The 23,347-nt window shown below is 46.3% G+C and overlaps 1 protein-coding gene across 26 annotated transcripts in view; it reads left to right on the top strand.

Moving 5' to 3' along the window:
- Window positions 1-23,347, top strand: part of MBNL1 (muscleblind like splicing regulator 1) — a 112,253-nt gene that overhangs the window by 19,736 nt on the left and 69,170 nt on the right. For 15 of the 26 annotated variants that reach the window (XR_012674734.1, XR_012674731.1, XR_012674732.1 and 12 more), the window contains exon 2: window positions 9,612-10,547. The exons of 8 other annotated variants lie outside the window; for them this stretch is intronic. Coding sequence is in view for 12 of the 18 variants with exons in the window: in XM_075157535.1 (XP_075013636.1) it covers window positions 10,374-10,547 (174 nt within the window). In the remaining 6 variants the exon portion in view is untranslated. Of the gene's footprint in view, window positions 1-9,329; window positions 10,548-12,349; window positions 12,566-23,347 lie in introns of those variants that run through there. 3 more of the 26 variants (XM_075157534.1, XM_075157552.1, XM_075157556.1) reach the window with 3 other exon arrangements.

Below are 23,347 nucleotides of genomic sequence, written 5' to 3'. Positions count from 1 at the left end.
ATTCGGAAATCGGGGAATCCACACACAAAATGAGTGTTAGCAAAATTCATCACCAAAGCCAGCTCTTGATGTCATTCCCAGAGCCTGACTGCTCCCGGGAAATCGGAGAGCCCGATGCTGGGAAGGCTACAACGCAGGAGCCGCTTTTCCTTCCGACTGGCCATAGCCTCCGGAGCTGGGGAGGAAGGCCAGCCTTAAACCCTGTGCGGCGGTGCGCTGCGCACCGGGAGGGTGTCCCCATGAGCTGCATCGCTGCCGTCTCGCGCGCTGGGAACAGCCTTGCTCAGAAGTCCCTTCGTAATGCACCTCCATCACTCGTGGCGTTTCTTCTGGCTGAGGTTTTGTGCAGAAGAAGCTGTTCTGAACAGGGGCCGTTAGTGGGTTGTTTTTCATTGTTATTGTTAGCTACATAAGTCTCATGATTCGAGATGAACAAGCATAACAATAAATTATAGCAAATACTGATTAAAAAATGGTCTCAAAGACATTTTTCACTTCTTTCCTAAAATAAAGCATAGTCATCCAGTTTTTATTATTTCTTTTTGATACTGGTGACTAATTTGGAGCTTTTCCTTGATGTCTGAAGACACATGTATTTATTTAGCCTGGGTGAGATTGTTTATGATTCAAAATTAATCGCATCAATAAGTGTTTCTGTGCTGCTGAGCACTGTATGTGTAGTGATCTCTTAAGTCGAGGAAAGCAGCTGCTAAACTTGATTAGTTTTGCTGTAAACAGAAGAATCATTTTGCTCTTACATTAGTGTGTAACGATTATCTCTGATACCTCGGATGGTGACAGAGCGTAGACAGTGGAAAACTCCATTCTCTAGGATTTAGATTCTTACATAAGTGATGAAATAATGAAAAGAAATTTTTTTTTATTGTATTTTCTGATAAGTCGTGTAAGTTGTTACTATCCTGGAAGGGTATGACTGGTAAATACAAATTAAATGTAAGGCCAGAATGTATTAAAACATAGAAAATACTCTATTTTGGATTTGAGATTCTCTGAGAAACAGAATGCTCTGAACTGAAACGCAGTGGGCTTTACCTCCTGTTTTGCAACAGATGCTGGAGTAGTTTTCCAGCGCTGTCGTTGCCTTGTGATTCCCGTTACCGTTGACAGGAGTCGGGCACTATACCCTGCACTGCTCTGGCTGGCCCCGGCGCGGCAGTGCTGCCGTGGTTGGAGACTGGGGCGATTTCGGAGGCGCGGGTCCCGCGGGCCCTTACGCGGGAGGTGCTGCGTGGCGGTGCGCTCGGCAGTGCCGGGGTGCCGGCTCGGCGCTGCCACGGGTCTGCGCGGGGGAGTGCTGCTCTCCTTCAGGCCCTGCCGCGTCAGCGACATTTTCACCCGTTCCCACGTAATTTTCTCACCCATGGAGAGAAGCATGTGATTGCCACAGCGTTGCCCCAGCTCACCGTTACTGAGCCGAAGTGACCAGGCCATCGAAACCCGAGTCCTAACTTGCTGCCGAAAGCGGAACTCTGTGTAACGTGTTCCTCGTTGTCTGTATTCATCTCCCTGTTTGTTTGCCCTCAAGTCAGACGCAAGACGAAGCAACGCTCGTAATTATAACTTCTGATTGGCCTCGCCAGGAGCATGCCCGTTTATGCAGCGGGCAGTTAGTGGCAACGTGCCCCACGCTGAATCTTGCTGGACGCCCCGGCCCTCCCCGGCAGGCCCCGCTGCGGTGTCCGCCCCTCCGCGGGGCGAGCAGGGTGCGTGGCGGTTCGGGGCGTGGGGCGGCGGGGGTGCCCAGGAGCGGGAGCGGGACCATGCACCGGTTCGGAGCAGGTGACAGGAATGGCCTTTTCTGTTTCTGGTAATTAAGATTTAATCTCGCCGATTAATTTGACGTGTGCAAGGATGTGGTGACTGCATCCAGACTCCTAGTTCATAATTATTCACATAAAGCTATCGTCGTGCGAATGGGCGAGAGCTTTGAAATCTAGAGTTTGGTGACGGGGGCAAACGCGGGGGGGGTACCTGGACCGGGGCAGGTTAGCAAAACTGAGTGGAGGAGCTTGTTGCCTGGAGAAAATGCTATTAGTAATAAATTAATAATAATGTTAGTACTGACCATGTATATGCCGTAATCCATCAGGTGCTCACCAGAGTGGTCTCTCCAGACTCAATTTACCCGCTGCTGGGATCCAGCCGTTTCTGGGGAAGGAAAAAGCCACCCTTTGCAACCAGGGTCACGGGGCAGCTGCTTTAGGAAGGGAAGTGAAAAATTATGTATATCTGATTTATATCTGGCCATGAAATGATCAGGGCGATGGAACACTTCTCCTATGAGGAAAGGCTGAGAGACTTGGGGTTGTTCAGCCCGGAGAAGAGAAGGCTCTTTCAGCACTTAAAGGGGGCTTGTGAGAAAGATGGGGACAGACTTTTTAGCGGGGCCTGTTGCGACAGGACAAGGGGGAATGGTTTTAAACTAAAAGAGGGGAGATTTAGACTAGATACAGGGAAGAAATTTTTTACGATGAGGGTGGTGACACACTGGCAGAGGTCGCCCAGAGAGGTGGTCGATGCCCCATCCCTGGGAACATTCAAGGTCAGGTTGGAAGGGGCTCTGAGCAACCTGATGTAGCTGAAGATGTCCCTGCCCATGGCAGGGGGGTTGGACTAGCTGACCTTTAAAGGTCCCTTCCAACCCATGTTATTCTATGACTCTATGATTTTAAAATTGGGAACCTTTCTAGAGGTAACAAGTAGATTTAATTTAGAACCTTAGTAGTAATAAGGGGCCAGTATATTTTCCCTTGCTATAAAGTGGATGTTAAGGCATCTGACCTGCAAGAAGCTAGGCTGGGTATCTGCTGCATCTCACGCGAGCGAGGGCTCCTCCGGGTCACTTTTCCTCCCTGAAACCATCGGCATCAGCTGAATTCGATGTTAGAGGGAAGCGGTTGCTTCCCTTGCTGAGTCATGGACATTGCTTTTCTTCTGTAGTTGTTGTTCTCGTGGATGAAGCTAATAATCATGTTTTTTATATATATAACAGTTTATATATACACACATGTACAGTTAGAAATCACCTGTCAATATGGGAGCATTTTTCAGTGATGTGTATGTGTCCTTTTTGCCAATGTTACAAGTACCTCCCAGTTTTGAGACTCAGTTGTGGGACTTGTCCTGAGGTTCGGCATGTGGCTGTGTTCTTGAGGAAAACACCCAGAAATTGCTGCGTGCGGGGCATTCTTTATTAATATTTGTCTGCATAATCAACAGGCACCCCAGCCTGCTCCCACTGAAACAAGCAGGAGAAGTAGCACGTTATATAACGCCACACACGTGCATGATACAGGAGAGAGTAGGAAACATTTTACATGTGAAATGTGTCTTTCCAGTGGCAGGGGACAGTGCGGGGGGAGGCTTCGGAGCGACCGAGCTGCCGGGCCAGCCGGGCTCGTGCACGCCGTGCTGCCCCGGAGGGGACGCTGGGTTTGCGGGAGACTGATCTTGGTGTGACGCCATTGACGTAGGTCATCTTGCTCCTCTCCTGCATCACTTGGCTTACGTGCGTTTGTAGTTAACAAACAAAATGTCTTTAACGTGCAAGAGTGATTAATAAATAGCTTTTTACTTTTTTGAAGAGTACGTAGTTGTTTATGTATAGTTATGGCCTCTTAAATGTCTTTGTATAGAAACTCTGTTTAAGATTAATGTTCATTCAAAGACTGATTTTAGTAAGAGCTTTTAGTGATTTCAGTTCAGTTTGTTTTCTTTTTAAAAAACCCTACTCCTTGGAGTTTTAAGTTAAATCGCTAGATTACTGGTATTTTTAAAGAAAAACAACTTCTTTTTAGACTTGCATGGGAAATGTCACTTATTTCATGGTCGAAATTCCCCTATGCCAGGATAATACAGAACTTCCTATTTCTAAAATATATTATGTAAATGTTATGGTAAAAGAATTATAGCATGGATATGTTTTTACTACCAGAAACAATATTTGCAACTTCAGTGGTGTGGATGGGTATGTGAATGCTATGTAATACATAGATCAACGGCAAAATGGGTTAAATGCAGAGTAGTCCTTCCTGCCATTTCGTGTCTCTGGCTTACCAGTTGAAAGAGCAGAATAATAGCCAGTATACGCATTTCCTAGTCTAGAGATAGACTCTGACCTTTCCCTGTTCTAGTTTATAAATACACATCCATCTAGTGCTGTCAGATAATGTGAATTCTGCATGTCTCTGAAGTCCCAAATTTTGTAAAGAATATAACCATAATAACCAGAGGTTATAAAAAAAGAAAAATTTCAACGGGCATATTTCTTGACTGTAAAGTTTTTTTAATTGCAGTAATAGTGGTTAATTCATAACCGTCTACTCTTTAGAGGAGAGAGGGTTTATGGAATTGGCAGTATAACTTTCTGACTTGAAAATAGCATTACTCTAATTAATCTAAAGTAAGAAAGGATTGGGCTATGGGATTTTTATGTCAGTGCCACTATACTGTTGTTAGAAATTGATTCACAGTTTGATTAGGGACGTAAATCTTGGAGAACTGATTTCAAGGAAATATCTTATTTCTGCACGCTGCAGTAACGCGTGCGCAATTGGGGGGCACTTACTTTACAACGTTGCCTCTTTTTTCATTATTTATCCAGTTTGCATGAGCTGAGTACACTTGGATGTGTTAAATTCAGATGTAATGTCACAGTTTAGGTGTTTCTGCTAAAACGGTTTCAGAAACTGTGAAATATACTCAAGATAAAAACAGGTGTGATGAGGATCTGCCTAAGAAGCCCACTGAAGTCAGTGGGAGGTTGCACTGCCTTCCCAAGCAACTCTGTCAGAGCTAAAACAGTACAGAAATAACCTTTAAAGCACTACTGCTAGTACTACTACTACTAAAACTATGTATATTATGCAAAATATCTGGGTCACAGAAGTAGTGTTGGCAGTTTTTTTACAAATCCGGTGTGGGACTTGTTTAGTAGTTCAATGCTAATACGTGCTTGTAGTTTTATCAAGCTGTTTGTGTCACAAGTTGCTGGGCTGTGGGGGCTACGAAATACATCTCAAATGGTACAGTATCAGGGCACTCCCACTTCAGAGCCGGCTGTTCTGTGCTGCTGCCTTTGCGCTCTTGTTTTCCCCCGATATATGCAAAAGTACAAAATTGAGAGAGGGTCTGTTTGCTTTTACATGCTGTCGTATCGGTGTAGTGGGTACAGTTCCTACAGAGCTAGAGTACAAGACCAATTGGGTTTGTTCAGCAGCAGTTTACTAAAGAATATTTTTCTTTAACCAATCTCACTGTTATGTGGCTAAGATGTTAATTAGCTCATTGTTTCTGCTTAATTTTGTGACAGAACTATAATTATATCCCTCAATTGTGCCATGAAGTAATTGCTGTATCTTTTCCAAATTTTACGTTGAGATATGTTATTGGTAAACTTTGAATTTGGCAGAGGTGTTTTGAAAATACTGTAAGGCAGTCAGTAATTTTTGTATTTCTTTATTTAAAAGACAGCCATTTGGCAATTTCAAGCTTTGAGACTGTACTGTCAATGTAAATAGAATATTGATTTTATTCCATTTCCTATCTCATTAGAGTCATTGTCATGAGGATGAATTCACGTTGTGTAATTATCTGTTCTTGCTGACAGTTCTCATGTCATTGAGACTGGCGTTTTCGGCTTCCACTTTCTCTGAGCATAAAAATAGCATTCTTCACTGCCATGTTCTTCTTTAGTGTTGTGCTTTTTGCCTGTCCAGCTTTATACATCTTTCTTTCTAAGAGACGTGTGTGAATTGAGATAGAGAAAACAGGAACATCCAGCAAACCCAGTTACCGGAAGAGTGAAAACAATGGCTCCTCGGGAACAGTTCCCAGTGCAGTCCGACACTCCTGATCAGATCTCTTGTTTTTGTGTCAAAGACTGTAACGAGAAGAGGAGGAAAAACCTATCATTAACCTGGCTGTACAACATTTCTTTATAGCAATAACGGGAAGTAATAAAAATTGAACGTATTTAATCAGAACTTAGAAACCATAATCACGTGGTCCTTTCTGTGTTAGTTTCGCTTTCTTGGGCATTTTCAGATAACCTTTCTATTATTTGTGAAGTTGTTTCTTAACCATTTTCATTGACCCAGCACAGCAGACAACTAAGTAATCTCTCTTGCCCTCTTGAGGAATGACTTCTCAGTGTTATTTCTCTCTTTTGTCTTTTCTGAGAATCACTTTTTAATTTGCTTTCAATATTTTTAGCTTCCTTTTCCTTGTATTCCAAATAATCAGTGAAGGCAAGGTATGCTTTGTCCAAACCAATATTGCAACAGTCCCAAGACAAGTAGCAAATACTTTCAAATTTCAAAAGGTGGACTTCAATAACCACCTGTGGATTAAGAACAGCCTTTAGTACTGAATGGCCTACTAGGTGGAGTCTGGAAACTGTCAGCCCCCAAATGAATTTTAATTAAATTAAAAAAAAAAATTATTATAGATCAACTCAACCGCTTTCCTGTCCTCTCACTATGGTTCCTCCCTCTGGATTTGTTGCAGTCTTTCCTAGCTTATCAGAGACAGCCCAAAGAGACACATCAGGTGTATCTGCTGGGTTTTTTTGCAGACAGTGGTATCCTTCAGTATTTGAGGCTTATTGGGGACTCCTTATTGACTTGGAATATCACAAGAGAATTTCAAAGTGAGGGGGAAATAGTTTATGCAGATAAAAAAACTATAATGCTGTGCTAACATCTTCCTTTATTTAGTGGAGCTATTGAAGATATACCTCTGAAGGTATATACCTGACTGAAGTCAGTCTTTATTTTTGCTAGAAGGCTATTTTTAAAGCTGACATTTCTGGCTATGTTTTCAGGTAGATAACAAATTCTGACAAAACAATTTTTCTTCAAGTATCTGTGCAGACAAAATATACATCTAGCGTTTCTTCACATTCAGAAGATTTACCTCTGAGGCATCACAGCTCCTTGGAGTAGTACTTTTCTTTTTGTAGCTGGCAGCCTGAAGAATGAAGGATGAAATTCAGCCTTGCTTAATGCAGTTACAGATACGTCACTGACCTCAACAGGAGCAGGATTTTGCCGCGAGTAAGCGGCTAGTCTGACTCCAAATAGAAAACTATTACAAAGCTAGGAAAAAAACATAGTTTAGTGAGTTTTAGCAGGAAGATTACTCCTTTCACTACACGAGCACAACAGTTTTAATCTGTTTTCGTTTTGTATGTTGCCTTCGTGCTATCTTTCTTTCCTCGTAAAGGATGTCTACTCTTGTAATGACAGTGAAATTAAATATCTTGTTTTGAAAATGTGGCCTTTAACTTGCTTTGGCTTTAGCATGTAAAATATATCAGTTGCTGCTCTAACTCTTCTTGGTCTTTGGAAAAATCAATGCTTGGTATGGATTGTATACCAAACTGATGAACAGGAGAAAATCCCTGCTTAGAGCTGTTTCACAGCTTTGTTGTAGAGAGCTCTTACTGCCTGCATTGGCATCACCCTCTCCTGAGGGTCTCACAGGGAATAAACGTTCATAACAAAATAACACTCGGAAGTCGTCATTTTGTGCTGTGCAAGAGGGATGGTGGGAGGAAGCGGATACATCTATTACCTGTACCAGGCAGAGTGAGTTGCGGTACCCCTTGGCTGGAGGCTGGGTGATGTGTTTTAGGCTTCCGAAAGCTCTCTTATGTGAGGGGCAGTCCTGCACGAGGTGGCTGGGGACGCCCGGAGCCCATCCCACCGCAGCGCCCAGGGGGCCAGCTGGCATGCGGCTGCGGGCAGGCAGCACCGTGAGGTCCTGGCATATTGTTCTGCGCTTTCAAATCTCTTGGTGCTAATGGGGTAGCGTGGCACAGGTGGGAGAACCAAACTTGTTTGCCTGAGCACTTGTTACGGAACGCGTTTTCAAGAGTCTCTGCTGTATCCCCAAGGGCTGATCAGTAGTGACTGCTGGCACGGGATCACTCTGGCTTCTGAATTTTAGGCAGTTGAAGCAAATGAGTATCTGCATTTACCAAGAAGACACCTAGCTGTTAACTTGTGCTTGCAAGTAATTATGCACAGTTGTTTGTCTCCTGCTAGCAGGGATTAAAAATGTGGGCATGATTAGAAGTGTCCTGGCAAGGAAACCATGGTGTCTGTTACAATCTTATTAGCTGTATTAGGTGTGCTTTACTTCTCGTGTAGTTTGTTGTTCTCATCACTTAGTCCCTGGAAAAAGACTCTCGTAGATTTTCCTCATCTGTTGGTTTGCATCCACGCTGACCAGCATCACTGCCCAAGCTGTTTTTCTGATGACAGTGTCAGTGATGCTGCTCTGGGGGGGGTGGTGGGAAGTACGAAGACTATGGAGCAGTGTCTTTAGAAAGAGGGATGTGAACAACCTTCCCCCTAAACGCAGGCCGGTGGGATGCTGCTGGGGGTTGCAGCGCTGGCAGGAGAAGTCCCGTGTCAGTGTTGCCCGTGGGCTGTGGTGTGCTGTGGGCACTGCCGCGAGGGCCCCGCTGCTCAGTGCTCCAGGCTGGGGCAAGATTTATAATTTATTACAGAGTTACATTTACAGGTGGCACCAGCCTTCTGTGGCAAAGCCGGGCATCTGAAACTTGTCTCAAAGAAACACCCATTCCACCTGGGCATCTGAGGGGCAAGGTTTACCCTCTCATTCCTAGAAGTTAAATGCCTGGGTGTTTTGTTAAGTGAATGATGTTTATCACGAAGCTTGTAGTCCACCTGCGGTGCGTTAACAGGAGGAAACAGAGTGCTGAGTAATCCTTCTCCTCTGGAAGGGGCAGGCGCACATGTGCAGGCACGCTATTTCCTGAGGTCCTCGATGGATGCAGACCCGGGCTAGTTTGTGGTGACCCCCGAGTGACTATGCAGTGGTGACCGGGGTTATACGCGAGCGCACGGTCGTTGTCTGGGGCGGTCAGCCGTGGCACCGGGGCCGAGCCGGTCCTGCGAACAAGCGGCGCTTCGGCTCTGTCCTCGGGCGAAGCGAGTACCGGCGCCCGCGGGGGCGGAGGGGCCGCGCCGCGGCCTGACCCCGGGCGGTGACAACCGCAGGGTAAGGCTGCGTTGTAACGGGGGCCCGGCGGGCGGCCCCGGCTTTCTGCCTCCGTGCGGGCAGCCCCTACCTGCGGGCCGCGGGGGGGGGCTCGGCGGGGCGGGGCGGCGGCGGCGCGCAGGCGGGCGGGCGGGTCAGCGGACGGTACCATTCCCCGCGCCGCGCGTGGGCGCTCCGGCGGCGCCGCCGCCGCCATGGTCCGTCCCCCTCGCTGCATGTCGGGTAGAGCCCGGGCCCACACGCTCGTCCTGCGGCGGCCGGGCGAGCCCCGTCGGGCGGGCGCGCTCGGCGCTCGGGGCAGCGCAGCCAGCGTCTGACAGGCGCGACCTTTCATAAGACGGCCCCCGCCATTGGCTTCCTGCCCGGAATATCGCTGCAACGCTATCTGCGATTGGCTCGCTCCCGATCATGCCTGGCTCCGCACGGGGAAGCGGCCCCTCTCCTCGCAGCCCGGCGGCGGCTGGCGTGAGTGCCCTGCGCGGGGCGGCGGCGGCGGCGGCGGCTCCGCGGGACCCCGAAATGCCGCCCGGTGAATTGTAACGTGTCTCTTCTCTCTACAGGTTGGTACTAAGAAGTGCCTTTCCTGACGTCTCTGCTGCTTGGGACCGCTTCTAGAGCCGCCGCTGCTTTTTGCCTTGCTTGCTGCCAGCTAGACTGCGACGACAGCGCATCCGCCCGCCACCTCTAGCCAGACACCCCCGCTGCACCCAAAACCGAGAGAAAGGCGCTGTCGGGCCTTGCCGTAGGCTGCTTTACTGTAAAAATAAAAGTTTGCTGAGAAGGTCAGATATCTTCTGCCCGAAAATCAAGGAGAGGAGGAAAAAAAAAAATCCAGTCTCGATCGTTGCTCTAAACTGCTGCATCTGTCTATGCCAAACTAATCGATACCGATTGCACCACAAAACCCCGCTGCAAATTCAGCTGCGTGGAGATTACCTTTCAGACAACTTTACTGAAAGCAGCTCGGAAATCCCGTGTCAGAGGGTCTGCCACGTTTTCATGCTTGCATTGTGGGCCCCGGTTGGCACTCAGGATGGGTTACTGAGCGCACGAGGCTAGTCCCGGGCCACACTTTTTAACGTTCACCTGGCATTTCTCTAAGTACGAAACCTCTGTCGATTAACAGTGTCACACTGTGAACTCCTGGTGGCCCATCTTTTCCTTGAGATTGCTGCCACCCAATTTTACACGTACTTTTAAAATAGGGAGTGGGGGAAAAAAAAGGTATTCTGGAGGTGGCGCTTTCATCATTTCCAGTTTATCAGTTCAGCTACTTGTTTGTCCATTTTATTGGAAATTTTAACTACCTGTAAAATCTAAAGATGGCTGTTAGTGTCACGCCGATTCGGGACACAAAATGGCTAACGCTGGAAGTGTGTAGGGAGTTCCAAAGGGGGACTTGCTCACGACCAGACACGGAATGTAAATTTGCACACCCATCGAAAAGCTGCCAAGTTGAAAACGGACGCGTAATCGCCTGCTTTGATTCATTGAAAGTGAGTAAATATTATGTTATTTTCAAGGATATACGGTTAATGAAAGAAGCAGTTGTAGCCAGAGAAACCCTGCAACCCAAAAGGGAGCAATTGCTGGCTGCCAGCAGTGGGATGTTCTGCTGCTTTTATTTTACTGATGCTCATTGATTTGTTTTGCTGTTTTCCTCAGGGGAAGGGGAAGGATAGGGGGAATGAAGGGAAAATACGCCTGGCAGGATTCTAATCCTCCGGTATGGCTACAGTGACTGGTTCTTTGCCTCCAAAATATTCTCTGCCTGTAGCTGAAATAAAGGGCACTTCACGTAGAAACAGCAAAGTCACTGTAAGGATTCTTTGTTTTTAATAGCACAAACCACGTAAGCAATATGAGGATTTGTTTCCATCTCGTAACTACCAGCGGGTTGTTGGTGTCTCTGGACAGCTGATGGTGAATCTTAGAAGAGTGTTTTCCTCCCTGGGTTATTTGGGTGTCTGTGAGCACCCTGCTTGTATTTCTGTGTTTGGGACTGCTGTGGTTATCCTGTCCTTTTCGCAAATGCACTTGCTTCAGGGAAGGACAACGCTTAGCAGAAGGCGAGGTGCCTCTAGACGTGCAAGCAGGGCTGTAGCAGAGAGGGTACAGCCTCACTGTGATTTTTAGGAGGCATATCCGAGTTAGGCGCTGTAAATGTATGGCTGCTGCTTTACTGTAGCTGTAGTTTCAGAAACAGGTGGTAAACGTCTGGATCCCGATGCCTTCCCTTCATTTTTTTATGAATTAAATAATCTTAACATTTAAAATACTCATCCCACAGTACAGAATTAATTTGGTAGAATCATAAAAAACCCAAAAGTTGGGAAACAGAAATACGTCTGTCAGATTTTTTCTACAGTAGAATTTTCTCTTCTTGGGACCAAATCCCAGGAAGCGGAGCAGAGCCCGGGTGTGTGGAGCTGGCTGATGGCAGAGGCAGAGGCGTGCTCCGGCGAGGGAGTTGTAGCTGTAACCAGCTACTGCAGGTCGCTTGTGCAGCCAGGCCCCCATCGCAGCGGGAGCTGGGCAGGAAGTGGGTTTATAGCGGTTTTATATAAATCCTGCCACGCTCCTGAGTTAAAAATGCGTCTTATCGCAGATCAGGGTAGAGGATGAACCTTTGAAATGCTCTTGGGCCTGAAATACCCAGCCCCACCACCCCCAGCCATGTTGTAACTTATGGCTATTGAAATGTTTTTGTTTGTGTTGTTTAAATTTGTTTTTAAATTACAGTAATGATAATGCATGGCCGGGGGGGGTGAAAAATACATTTTAAAATGTGGAAATGAAATGTTTCTATGCGTTAAAAAAGTGTTGGAGTTAAGAGCAGTGCCGGGGGCCGCCAGTGCTGATGGGGAGTCCCGGCCCCGAGGCGTCGCCCTGGGCGGCAGCGAGCCCGCCTGGCGCTTCCTCTTTGCGGCGAGGCGTGGTGTGGCGTGGCGCGGGCCGGCCGCCGCCGCGAGGACGCTGCACCGCGGGTGCCACCGCAGCCGCCCCACGGCGGAGGCTGCGCGGCCTGCCACAGCGGGGCGGCTGTGCTGCCGCGCTGCACCCACGGCGGCATGCCTGCCGGCAACACGGGCCTGGCCTTGGAGGCTGAAACCTGCCTCTTTGTGAGAGGGTGTGAGAGTGAAGACATAAAATAAAAATAGTAAAATAGTAAATAGTAGAAAAATAGTAAAAACGGTGCCCACAGTATCCCCTGTTTAATTTCCCACTGAACTGGTATTTGATCGCACGGCGCAGTGCAGTCGTAGCGGCCTTACTCCGCTGGCCTTGCGCTTTTCAGAGCGAGGATCCAACCGAAAAGGTTGAAACGAGACGGCAGAGTTAATTGGACGTGAATCTCCTTCGCTATGGGAGGCATCACCTGAGTTCGCTGTACATCAGCGTCCTCCGCTCAGATTCCTGACGTCCATGGTCGTTGGAAGTGCCTTAAGGTCTCGGTGCTGGATGAGGAGGCCAGCGGCGCTGGAGCCGAGCGGCAGCGTGGGCTCGTGTCTGGGTGAGAGACGAACCGGGGACTGGCCAGGCTTCCCTGTCCCCGGCGGCGCGGCTGGCTCTTCTGCTGCTGTCAGCAGGGCTCTTCCGTTTCCTTTTTTAATGAAGGAGATAATTATCACCTTTGTAAAGAGCTGCAAGGTCTGTGGATAATAACTGTAGGTAACACTACAGCATTTTTGCATTGCTTCAAAATACCCTGTCGAAAAGAGTCTTCTCTTCCCATGTAAAGTCAACGCAGTAGCCGAGTTGTAGGCTGGGAAGGAGTCTGCTATTTAAAGATACGCTGCTTACCAGATATGTTTACCTGTGTTCACGCTAAAAGGTTTACTTGTGGCTGAGGTGCTTCCTCCATGTGCTGGAGAGGCTCCCGGGGGGCCCGGGGATCCCCTCGCTGCAGCCTGGGGAGCGGGGCCGGGTCGCGTTGCTGCCGCTGCCAGGGCAAGGAGAGCTGCTCGCTGCTCAGCGCCTTTTTTTTTTTGTTTTTTTTTTGTTGTTGGGGTTTTTTTTTTTGGTTAAATAACTTCTATAATGTATGAAAATACCTTTGGCAAACAGAAAATGGAATCTCTTCATTGAATTCCCTGTCCAACCCACACGGTAGAAAAGCAAGTTACTCAGTTTTGGTTTTGTTTCACACCTTTGTCAATTTTTGGTGTGCTAAGCTAAACAAGCACTAGTTACTTTGTTACGTTTTCTGCAGTATCACAAACTTTAGACCTTATGCAAAAACAATTTAGGAAAGTGCTATGCCAGATTTGTCTAGACCTTGTAAGGTCAGTTAATAGTTTACCAAAGAAAAAAACAGATTTTTGATTAGGACATTCAAAAGTAATTTTTAATATTTCAGTAATTCAGTGTGGATGTAATGTCCTTGCTCTTTACTAAAATAGCAGTGCACCTAAAAATTGACCTTAATATTAAAATACTTGATTTCTTATAAATGTATGCAATATTAGTATAAACTGAACAGCTATTCTTGCATTGTCTCTTGGACGTAAGACAGGTATTTAGTCACTGAATTTTTCTTTACAAATTATGAATACATCTTTCACTCATAGCGCCCTCAAAAATTAGTGTGTCTTAGAAAAAATGCTTTATATTAGCTGACATCAGGCAGGTGTGTGTTAGTACTGCAGAGGGCTGCAGCCTGATAGCAATACTTGCTCATGAGCTGGAGATGGCCGATGTGCTCTGCTATATTTAGAACATAAACAGGCAAAGCAAATACTTTCTGAGGGGACCCCGTGAAATGGCAGTACCCTTCAGCTCTGCCCGGCAGACTTTGGCCTCCATCCCAGGTGTCCTCCGCGGATGTCGTGCAGGGACGGAGCGCGCGGAGCTCACAGCCAGCCGCAAGCAAGCCCGACTCAGCTGGTCTGCTCGTAGGTAAAAATAGATTTCAGAAGTGGAACTTTCAGATTGGGTGAAATACTTCCCCCCACCACCCCGAAATAAAAGCAAAAACCGTGTACGTAGGTCTAGGGCAAAACCAGAGGGGCATCGACTCCCGCGAATCTCTCCTCCGCGTTGTGTTGCCACCCGCGGGTGCCGTGTCGGCGTTCGCAGGGGCCGCTTGTGGAACTGTGGCACTGCGGCGCTGGTCTCTGGACACGCATCGTTTGTTGGGAAACATGTCCTGTGCGTGCGCCTTGCGGGTTCTTTCTTAATTCTGCATCGGTTACAAACAGCACTTGTTACATGTTAATTAGAAGTGTGGGGGAGAGAAAGGAAGACGCATACATTTCTGTGACCTCGACGAGGCAGTGCAAGGAAGAGGTCAGGGTCGCGTCAATCAGGGCAAGATTTTATCATCCCTCTGTTGAATACACTGCTTCATAATTAGTCCTAATGAAATCTGCAAGATTGTCCTTAGGGTAGTGCATCAAGATAAATGCGTGTGGGATAATGTAGCCCTTAGATATTAGGAGGATAATTTTAAAACAAGAATGATTATGTAGTATATTCAAATTGTGCGCTTGAGTGGCTGAGTCGGCTCCAGCCCTGGCTCTGCATTGTTTAAATGCCGTAGGATTTTTTTTCCTAGATTTGGATGCCTAAAAGCCGGTTAAAACTGTCTACAGCAAAAATAAGCTCTTGAGTTCCTAAATCAGGAAACCGGTTTGCAACAGAAATTAGATTTTTAGCGTAATTTTAAAACATTTTTCTTCATGTTTTGCTTGGAAAAATACGCCTAAGTAGGATTCACTTTTAAAATTACATTAGCTTCATCAGATGTTCCGATAGATGAGTCATCTGACGTTTCCTGAACACTGAGATAAAGATGTCTTAACAATGGGGAGATGGATGTCAAATGCGAATCTTGTGGGAGGCTGCAGATGCGCTGAGGACACCCCGTCAGCCCGCCTGCAGCTTGTCTGTGCGCGCCACATCCTTTGGCTGCCACAGCGTCTTTCCTAGTCATATATTTTTTAAAGTATAAAAACAATGAGGAAGAAAGTGGGGAAAGGGTGATGTGGACTCAGGCTGTCTTTTCTGTAGTGCTGCCTGGCTGTGGCCAGCGCTGCTGTTGCTTGGCGCTTCCCCGCTGCGGTCAGTGGGCTTTCTACGGGGTGCAAACTGTTCTGATCCAAAACATGCCAGTTCTAGCTGATCAGAACTTCACGTGATTTCAGCGGACTCGGTAAACAGTGCAGGATTTGGGCTGAATCACGGTTTATCCCTTTGGAGTTAATGTTCACTATGGGCACTGCAACTTTCAAATAATTTTTTGCTCTTTTAAGTTATGCTCCTGCTAAGGCAGCTACTTCATGCTTGAGTTGGATGTCCCGATAAAGTGTAAAAGCTTTTTCCTACTCTTCCTTCAACAGCTGAAAAGTCTTGACGTTTCACACTTCTCTGGTTTTTTGAAATTCTAAGAAAAAGCTAGAGACTAGAAGTTCAAGTCTTTTCACCGGTGATGTCAGAGTTTGAACCTCTGCTACCTTGGGTCTAAGATCCACCGATACATAGTATGTTAGTATTTTATCTTCTGTTGTAGAAGTACTTATTTTTTAAAAATGAAACTCCGGAACTCTGTAAAAGTGACATGCCGCTTTTTACCGAGGAGCCTTAAAAATATATAAATGCATTATTATTATTATTATTATTATTATTATTATTATTATTATTATTGATTAACTTGGTGAGCACCTTATTTCTTCCACCTCAGAGATGTAATTGTTAATTGTTCAAATCTCTCTACTTCGTCACTGCTTCAAAAAATAATAATTTTTTGACTTGTCATTCCCCTTTGTGTTATACTTGCCTAAGAGTGTAGAATAAGGACCATATTTATTTATTTTAATACAAAAAAAATAAAATCTTGGTAAACATGTTTCACTAATAATGTGAGAATGGCAGATCCTTGGCTCTGTCAGTCCTTTAATTAAGGCAGAAGAAAAAATCCAGAAACATAGTTACAGAACACTTAAGCAGGTGACTCTTTAGTAACTTTAACTTTGGGGTCTACAGCATCACTCGAGCACGGGGCAATAACAGCATTCAGGGCGCAGTGGTGAGGTTCGGCTTAGGGGCTGGGAGGCAGATGGACACACATCTGATTCCAAGGAAACTCAAAAAGCAGTAACCCTTGGTAAAAAAAAGAACATGCAAACAGCGTTCAAATTCCTGAGATCTGATTTGCCATTTTTCTCCTCTTCAGCCTGTGTGTACTCTGCCAGTAGGCTGAGCTCCAGAAGAGGAAGCAAAGGAAAAGTGGCAAATACATTGGGAAAATGGTGCAATTGTTAGGCTGAGTGGCAAATAGTCCATTAAAAAAACAAACAATCGAAACCATGCATGTTCCTCTGTGGGAATATAAATGGCATTTTGAAATCTTACTAGCTATTCAGACAAAAGAGTTATGGCTCACTACGGTGTTCAGAGTTCATATTACAGTTTCAGCTCTACATCTGCAGGAAGAAATTAAAAAAAAATTAAAACATTGTATTGCGGCATTTGCACTGTCATTTTTTTAGAGGCTGTACATAATAGAAACCAGCATGGGTTTCTGTTACATACAGTCAGGAACTCTGCTGTGTACAGTCAAAATCAGTAAAATGCTGAACCAGTTTGCGGGGAAAATTACAGGCATAAAATAAGAAAACCTCATGTCAAGAATATTCAGTCATTTGTACCAAGTCTTCAGATGAGTGGTCAGAAGCAGCCAGTGAGGCCTTTCTCCTTCCCGGGATGACCCCAAGTCTCTGTTGGTCTGTTTTTCTGAATATAGATGCCTTGTTGCCAAGGTTCACTCTAAAATTTCTTGGAAGCAACAAATTACATTCGAGACCGAATGATCACATCTGGTTTTTGACTTTGGAGAAGCAGTAATGTTTCTTAGTTGGGACTGCACAGCCGTGTTAGCCCAAGAGCATACCGTTTGGGAAATACTGCCCTGGGTGCTTCCTAGAAGTCTGTGCTCCACATGGGGAACAGCTCCCGAGTCGGGGCTGTGTCTAATGTCTGAGAATGGCCAGTCTTCTGGAGAAGTCTCACAGCCAAGGCAGGTCTGCCGCCCTCCTACCAATTTGGTCAGATTGTGAAAACCCTGCTAAGAGAAAAACCAGCGTTGTTTTGGGGATGATTAGTAATGGACACCTCTGTATTCCTGTCTCTCTTTTCTTGTGCTTCCTTCTGTGCCGCGTTGTTTTTCCCCATGGGTTGGTGACGGATGCGTGGGGCCAGGCTGGGTGGAGAGCTGAGCGCCTGCTCTCCCCATTTCACAGCAGCGGTTCTGGCCCTGGGAACCGGCTCCCGGCACCGTCCCTGCACGGACCCGCAGCTGGTCGGGGTCCAGACGTGGGGAGGGCAGCAGTGCCCCGTGCTCAAGCACAGGCTTGGGGTAGAGAAGGCTTCGGTGAAGAGCAGTTAAAAAGTATTCCTATATATCCTACACCTTTCCCCTGCTCTGTGTTGCTTTCAAAGGGAACAAAAGGCGGAGAAAGCAGAGTCCGGTGCCAGCCGGAGCACCTTCAAGGGGGGAGCGCTGCCTGCAGCGTCGGGTCAGCTCTCCGGTTCTGAGGACCAGGATGCCAGACAATGCGCAATTTCAGCGACACTTAATTGCTTGATTTTGTCCACTGATTGCCTCGCTGTGTGTTACAATGCTTGGGGGAAATAAGAGGGTGATCTTTCTGGTCTTTAAAGGATATGAAGCCACCTCACCGAGTCTCTGTCTTGCCGGCTGTGCTAATTGGCGTGCTTGCTGGCAGCCTGAGTTGCGAGGGACTGGACTTGTACAGGTGGATCTGCCCGCAAGCAGCACAGTGGCAGCTGGTCCCTGCTCGCCTGACTGTGCGAGCACGCGATGGCTGGGGGATCCAGGCTTTTAGTTTCTTCACCCAGGGCTGCACAGCAGCACTTAAATTAGTTCCTGTAGAAAATAACAGAGATGCTTTTATTCTGATCCAGAGTTCTGTCTTTTTCCTTAATTTGCCCAGTGCCATTTGAAGGGCTACTGCTATTGAAATAAGATTTAAGTAAACACTGAATTGTAATAAACTGAAACACGGGATTATGCAAATAAGAAAACCCTTTTGGGGTTCACGTTTGAATTTATTGAAATACTTATGACACACCCTCTTTGTTAGGGAATATCTAATTATTTAACTGATACAAAATACTAGTTGAGTAGTACTCCCAAGATTTTTATCAAATAGAGGAAAATATTAACATCTGATAAAGTGGATTTCTTAAAGAGGAATAATAAATGCAGCTACTTCATCTGCGGGGTGTAGCAGTGCTGGAGTGCTTCACACTAGCAATGGGAAGCTGTGGGACGCAGCAGCTTCGTGAGCTCCTCCTGCGTTAGTAGCAGCAACATAGGAGACCTCGGAGGACCACTGCTTCATGTGATCCCACCAGTAGCTGCGCTGGAAACCAGTCGCGTACCCAGGCAGTGCTGGTTTGAGCTCCAGGAGCTCCGGCGCGTCCCCATTGGGAGCTGCCCCCGCGCCCCCCCTGCAGGGTGAGGGGCTGGCAGGGTCGCGGCAGAGTGGTCCGGCGGTCTGTCACCCGTCCGCGGACTCTACCCTCCGTTCCCGGAGCGGCAGCAGTATGGCAGAACTGATGAGTGCCGCCGGGGGCGTCGCTCCCCGGGTGTCTGTGAGCCCAGCTCGGAGCCGGCATCTGCCTCACTACAGAGAAAGGGAGCTGCGTTCCGTGGGCACCTCCTGGAGAGGTGGTTTCCCTGCTTTGGAGTGAGTAGAGGCATTCCTGGATGTAGCAGATATATTGATGTGGTAAACAGGTCTGTTTCCTCAGATTGCATTTTTTTTTTATATCCCAGTCACCGCATAAACTTCCCGGCTGATAAAAGTGTTAAACTCAGCAGCCTTTTGCATCCCAATGCACTTCGACTGCCAGCTCTCAACCCTGGAGATCCTGAAAAGTTCTCTCGCTTTTCAGAGACGGGGTGCTGGGAACGCTAGTGCTGCTCCGATGGGAAAATGCTGGTACTTTAGAAGTTTGCTCAAAGGCTGCGGAAGAGCGGTGGTGCTTTAGCAGAGGGTTTGAAGGGGCCGGCTGGGGTAGCGGGTTTGGATCGAGCTTGCATCTCGAGATCACTTCAAGTCCCGTGAAGTTCCTGGAAAGACTCTCCTCGGCTCTAGATTTCTTTGGAGCATTCCTAACTTGGCGAAATAGTACAGAGTTAGCAAAAAAGGGAGAGAGTACTATTTGAAGAAAGGAGTGGTTTTTTGCAGAAACAAAGCCATGTACTTTTTGTCGGCATGATTTCAATGAAGTTGCGTGGGATGGTTTCCAGGCTTAAATATAAACATAAATAATTGTAAGATTGAAATTTAAATTTGAAAAAGAGGAATGGCAAAGTATGGAAATAGTCCTTTATGTACGCGCACGTGTCCGTCTTGCTGTGCCGGCTGCACGGGAAGGCGCATGTCCTTACGTGCCCAAGAGGCCAGGAAGTGGCTGACGTTGAGAGTGGGCTGTGGGGACGTATTTTGGATCTCAACGTAGAGAGGGGGCTGTGGGGATGCGGGAGGTGGGTGGTTCTGAGGCCACCTCCGTTGGGGGAGATGCCTGCGGGACCAGTAGACCAAATGCTCTCTTGAACCCGAGGTGGAAGATGGCAGTTTATGGCTGGGGCAGATCACGGGCAAGAGTCAGCTCAGGTACAAGGGGGTCTGCAGTGTACCTGGGGAACAGGATTGTTTGTTTGTGGATACGCTGAAAAAAAGACAATCCAGGAGCAGCCACACCAGCCCAGGGTGGCTGCAGGTGTAGTAGGTAACCACCACTTTGCAGGAGTAAAGGTCATTGCTTTCTGCTCTCAAGTCTTTCCTGTTTCCTGGTGATGGATTGAGTTGCTGTCCAAGGGATGTACCCACCTGCTGAACTTCAGGGACATCGGAAGCCCTATGGCATTTTATCCCCTAGCAATATCAATGCTGCTTCAATTTCCAGCTTTTCCAGTGCCTTCCCTTTCCCTGTCCTTTCTCTAGACGTACGTCCTTTTAAAAACACCCTCAGTCTTGAAAGCACAAATACAAGCTGGTCATAAACGTTACTAGGTTAAGATTGCAAGAAGACACAAGAGTGAATTTTTAACAGATTTGACTAGTGCGTGCTTTATACGTGGTGGTGAGAAATCCAAGGAATAACCATGTGTAAAAGTGCGCAAGTGAGCAAGCAGAGTTCCATGATGAATTTATAACAGTGGTTACACTCTACGAGCATAGACTGATAATCCATTGCAGAAGTGAATTTCTTTATCCTGATGGGATTCAGTCCAAAATCCTGTGCGATTTTGGTGCTAGTCTTTTATACTGGGCGAGGGAGAGGTTGCACATTTATTTTGAGAGAAGTCATTCCAGCGTTGACTGGCCCGTGGAGAGTTTTTTGACTTCACAGGAGCCTGGCAGATTTTTAGCTCTATGTCGTAGCTAGCGTAGCAGTGTCAAGAACAGTGCACATTTTTTCTTTGTTCGTTAACGTAGCATGCACGTTTAACTGAAGTCTTTTGAAGACAACAGACAGAAGAAAATAGTCTGCTGTGAAATGTTTTCTGGGACCTTGATACTCACTATGAACTGTCACTGGTGAAGCAAATACTTGGACAAGAAAAAATTGTACACTTGGTCCTGCTCTTCGAGCAGAATTCAGCTGTCAGCGTGCAGCAGCTCTGAGTTCAGAGCGCGTTGTACAGCTGGAGACAGGGCGAGCTGAAGCTGGACAGGCTGCGCGGCTCTTCTGTCACGTCCCATTTTCTACGGTGGAATCGGGGTTTAGAGACAGCTTTTGATGGGGAAATTGTGTCTGTAATTCAGCTTTCTGGTGGTAGGGCGCGTTCAAAAGATCATTTGCATTAACGTATCCTTGCTTGTCCAGTACCCTGGTAAAATCTTCCCTGCAGTGAACTGAGTTAAGAGACAACTCAGATTTATGCAGTGATTGCAACCAAACAGAAATAGAGGCAAGTTAGGAAAAACCCTGATTGGGCAAACTGAATGATGAAGGATTTCACACTCAAGCTAGATGCTCCTCGAAGGAAACAGTCAGTTTTTTGTATTTATTATGTTGTTATTTATTCCTGTTGTTTGTTGAACACTGAGGCTGCACCTGGTGTTTTATGGAGCAGAGTAAGATGTTTTCCTTGCACAAGGCATGCAGGTAATGGATGGATGGATACCCATGGATATACATGGCAGCTTTATTCCAAAGTAAAGTACCTTAAAATGAAAAGTTCTTTTTGATAGTGGAGTGCAAGGAATTGTTTCATAGAAAAAAAAATAATTTGTGATTTAAATACTTCCAGTTGATGCTGGGGGGCTTGTGGTGGGGTTTGTCAGCCAGGGGAATTTCTGACTTGGCCAAGGGCCAAGCGTTTGTTGCACAGAAGTGAATGTGCGTGGAGCTGCAAACTGGCAAAATATACCTGTAGAAAAGGGGAAGCACACTGTAACCGGAACTAAGTATTTTAAGCTTTTTCTGTGGCTGGACTGAACTGGAGGAGAAAAGGGATTTTTAGAGCAGTACTACCACGCAGCTTCAGTTAAAACTGGCTTTTTTGGAAATGATTATAAACTCTTGAGAGCACTAGTTAAAAGTGTCACCAGACTGTAAAGTCAACTCAGCTTTTCATTGCATTGAAAGTAAAACTATCTGCACTTTCCTACTGGTACTAGCAAAGCAGTATCAATATAGGATTGGACAATAGTTTAAAATACTGCTGGAAAAAGTGTTTAGAAGTATTTAAACGCTTTTTTCCCCCCAGTAACTTACTTGTAACAACTTATTTGCAAATTGTATTTTGTTTTCAGAAAACATTCTTAGCGTTGATTTCATTAACGTGCAAACAGAGTAGTGAACACACAGCTGCAATTTCTGCACTCTCCCCTGTGAAAGCACACAATATATGGAGCAGTATTTGTGCTGAGGGGCGATAAACTTGCAAGGAAGCTTATTGAACTCTTTAGGAAGGATAACCCTAAAGGCATGTAAAAATGTGATAATGTTGGTGAGAAATTCACGTTTCTGCATGCAATTGTTAAATAAGCCTACTGGCAACGAATCAACTAAAATATCTGTTAAATACAAGGAAATTGATGCGATAAGCAAGGACCGTTTTCAAAACGTAGAAGCAGGTATTACTCGAGGACTGAAACGAAGCGGGAGGGGAAGAGCAAGACAGAGGCGCAGCTGGTGCGGCCCGGCAGCCCCCGCGGGCAGTGGGATCTGTCAGCTGGCGTGGAGTGAAATAAACCCTCCGTGTTACGGCCTCTGGACTTGGGCTTGGCCCCTGATGCGGCCACCAGCTCGACCCGTGCTTCCAGAGGCGGCCAGGGATTGCCTTGCTCTCGGGAGCGGTTGTGGCAGACCTCAGTCAGCCCAGGTAAACGGATCTTAAAAATACTTAAATGGCAACCCAGTGAGATGCAGCGCGCTAAACTGGCCGTTTGCTAACACAGCGAGAGGACCCAATCTGAAGCATCATGAGTAAAACTGAAGGGAGACAAGTAGAAACACGTGTAATATTTTTTTCTTTTTTTTTTTTTTAATTAGCGGTTTTCCTAGTGACTCGAATGAGAGAAGAATGGGTGCTATCACACAAATTGGAAAATAAGACCAGCCATATAAATAGCCCAGATAATTTTTCAGAAATATCTAGATACATACGTGAGGGAGAAGGGCACAGTGATTATATATAAACCAAAATTTAAATGCCTGCACAGTGTGATGTAGCTGACTTTTGTTTGTGGTACAGCTACTTGTATCATTAAAATCAATGAATTGGCGAATTAAGAATGCCATTGTGAGAAGGCAGAAATACCAGCTTTTTGGCAGCTGTATTCAGTTTATTAGATCACGGATTACTGTGTTTAAAGCTTTCCTGGAACGTTACTTTCCTAAAGCCTGGAAATTGACTGAAATAAGCTTAAATTCTACACGGAGTCAAAGTCTGGTTTGTATGCTCCGCCTTCTTCAGAGGTCTTACAGTGATTCATGTTACCTTGCAATCACTTAGCTGCCCTCTGCAGTTACATTTCAGCGGAGCAGGACCTGGCAGCCCTCTGCTCAGAGGTGAGCGTAGAGTTCAGCCTGGTGGAGATGCCCGTGGCAGCTGTGACTGGGGAGAGACCCGCCGGTGAGTTGTCAGAGCTGACAATTGCCTTTCCCTATAATTGGTACCGCTAAAAGGCATTAATTAAAGTAGCTGTAAATGATAAAGGTTTTTTATGTGCCTGCGTCCTTTGAATAGAGATGAGCGTTGTATGCAGTGTTGCTCATTTTACTTTTTAAAAAAAGTTTTGAATCATGCAGA

The sequence above is a fragment of the Calonectris borealis genome, chromosome 9, assembly GCF_964195595.1.
Source record: "Calonectris borealis chromosome 9, bCalBor7.hap1.2, whole genome shotgun sequence".
NCBI classification, from domain to species: domain Eukaryota; kingdom Metazoa; phylum Chordata; class Aves; order Procellariiformes; family Procellariidae; genus Calonectris; species Calonectris borealis.
The sequence above is the reverse complement of the archived record's forward strand: the minus strand, read 5'-3'. Positions and strand labels throughout refer to the sequence as shown.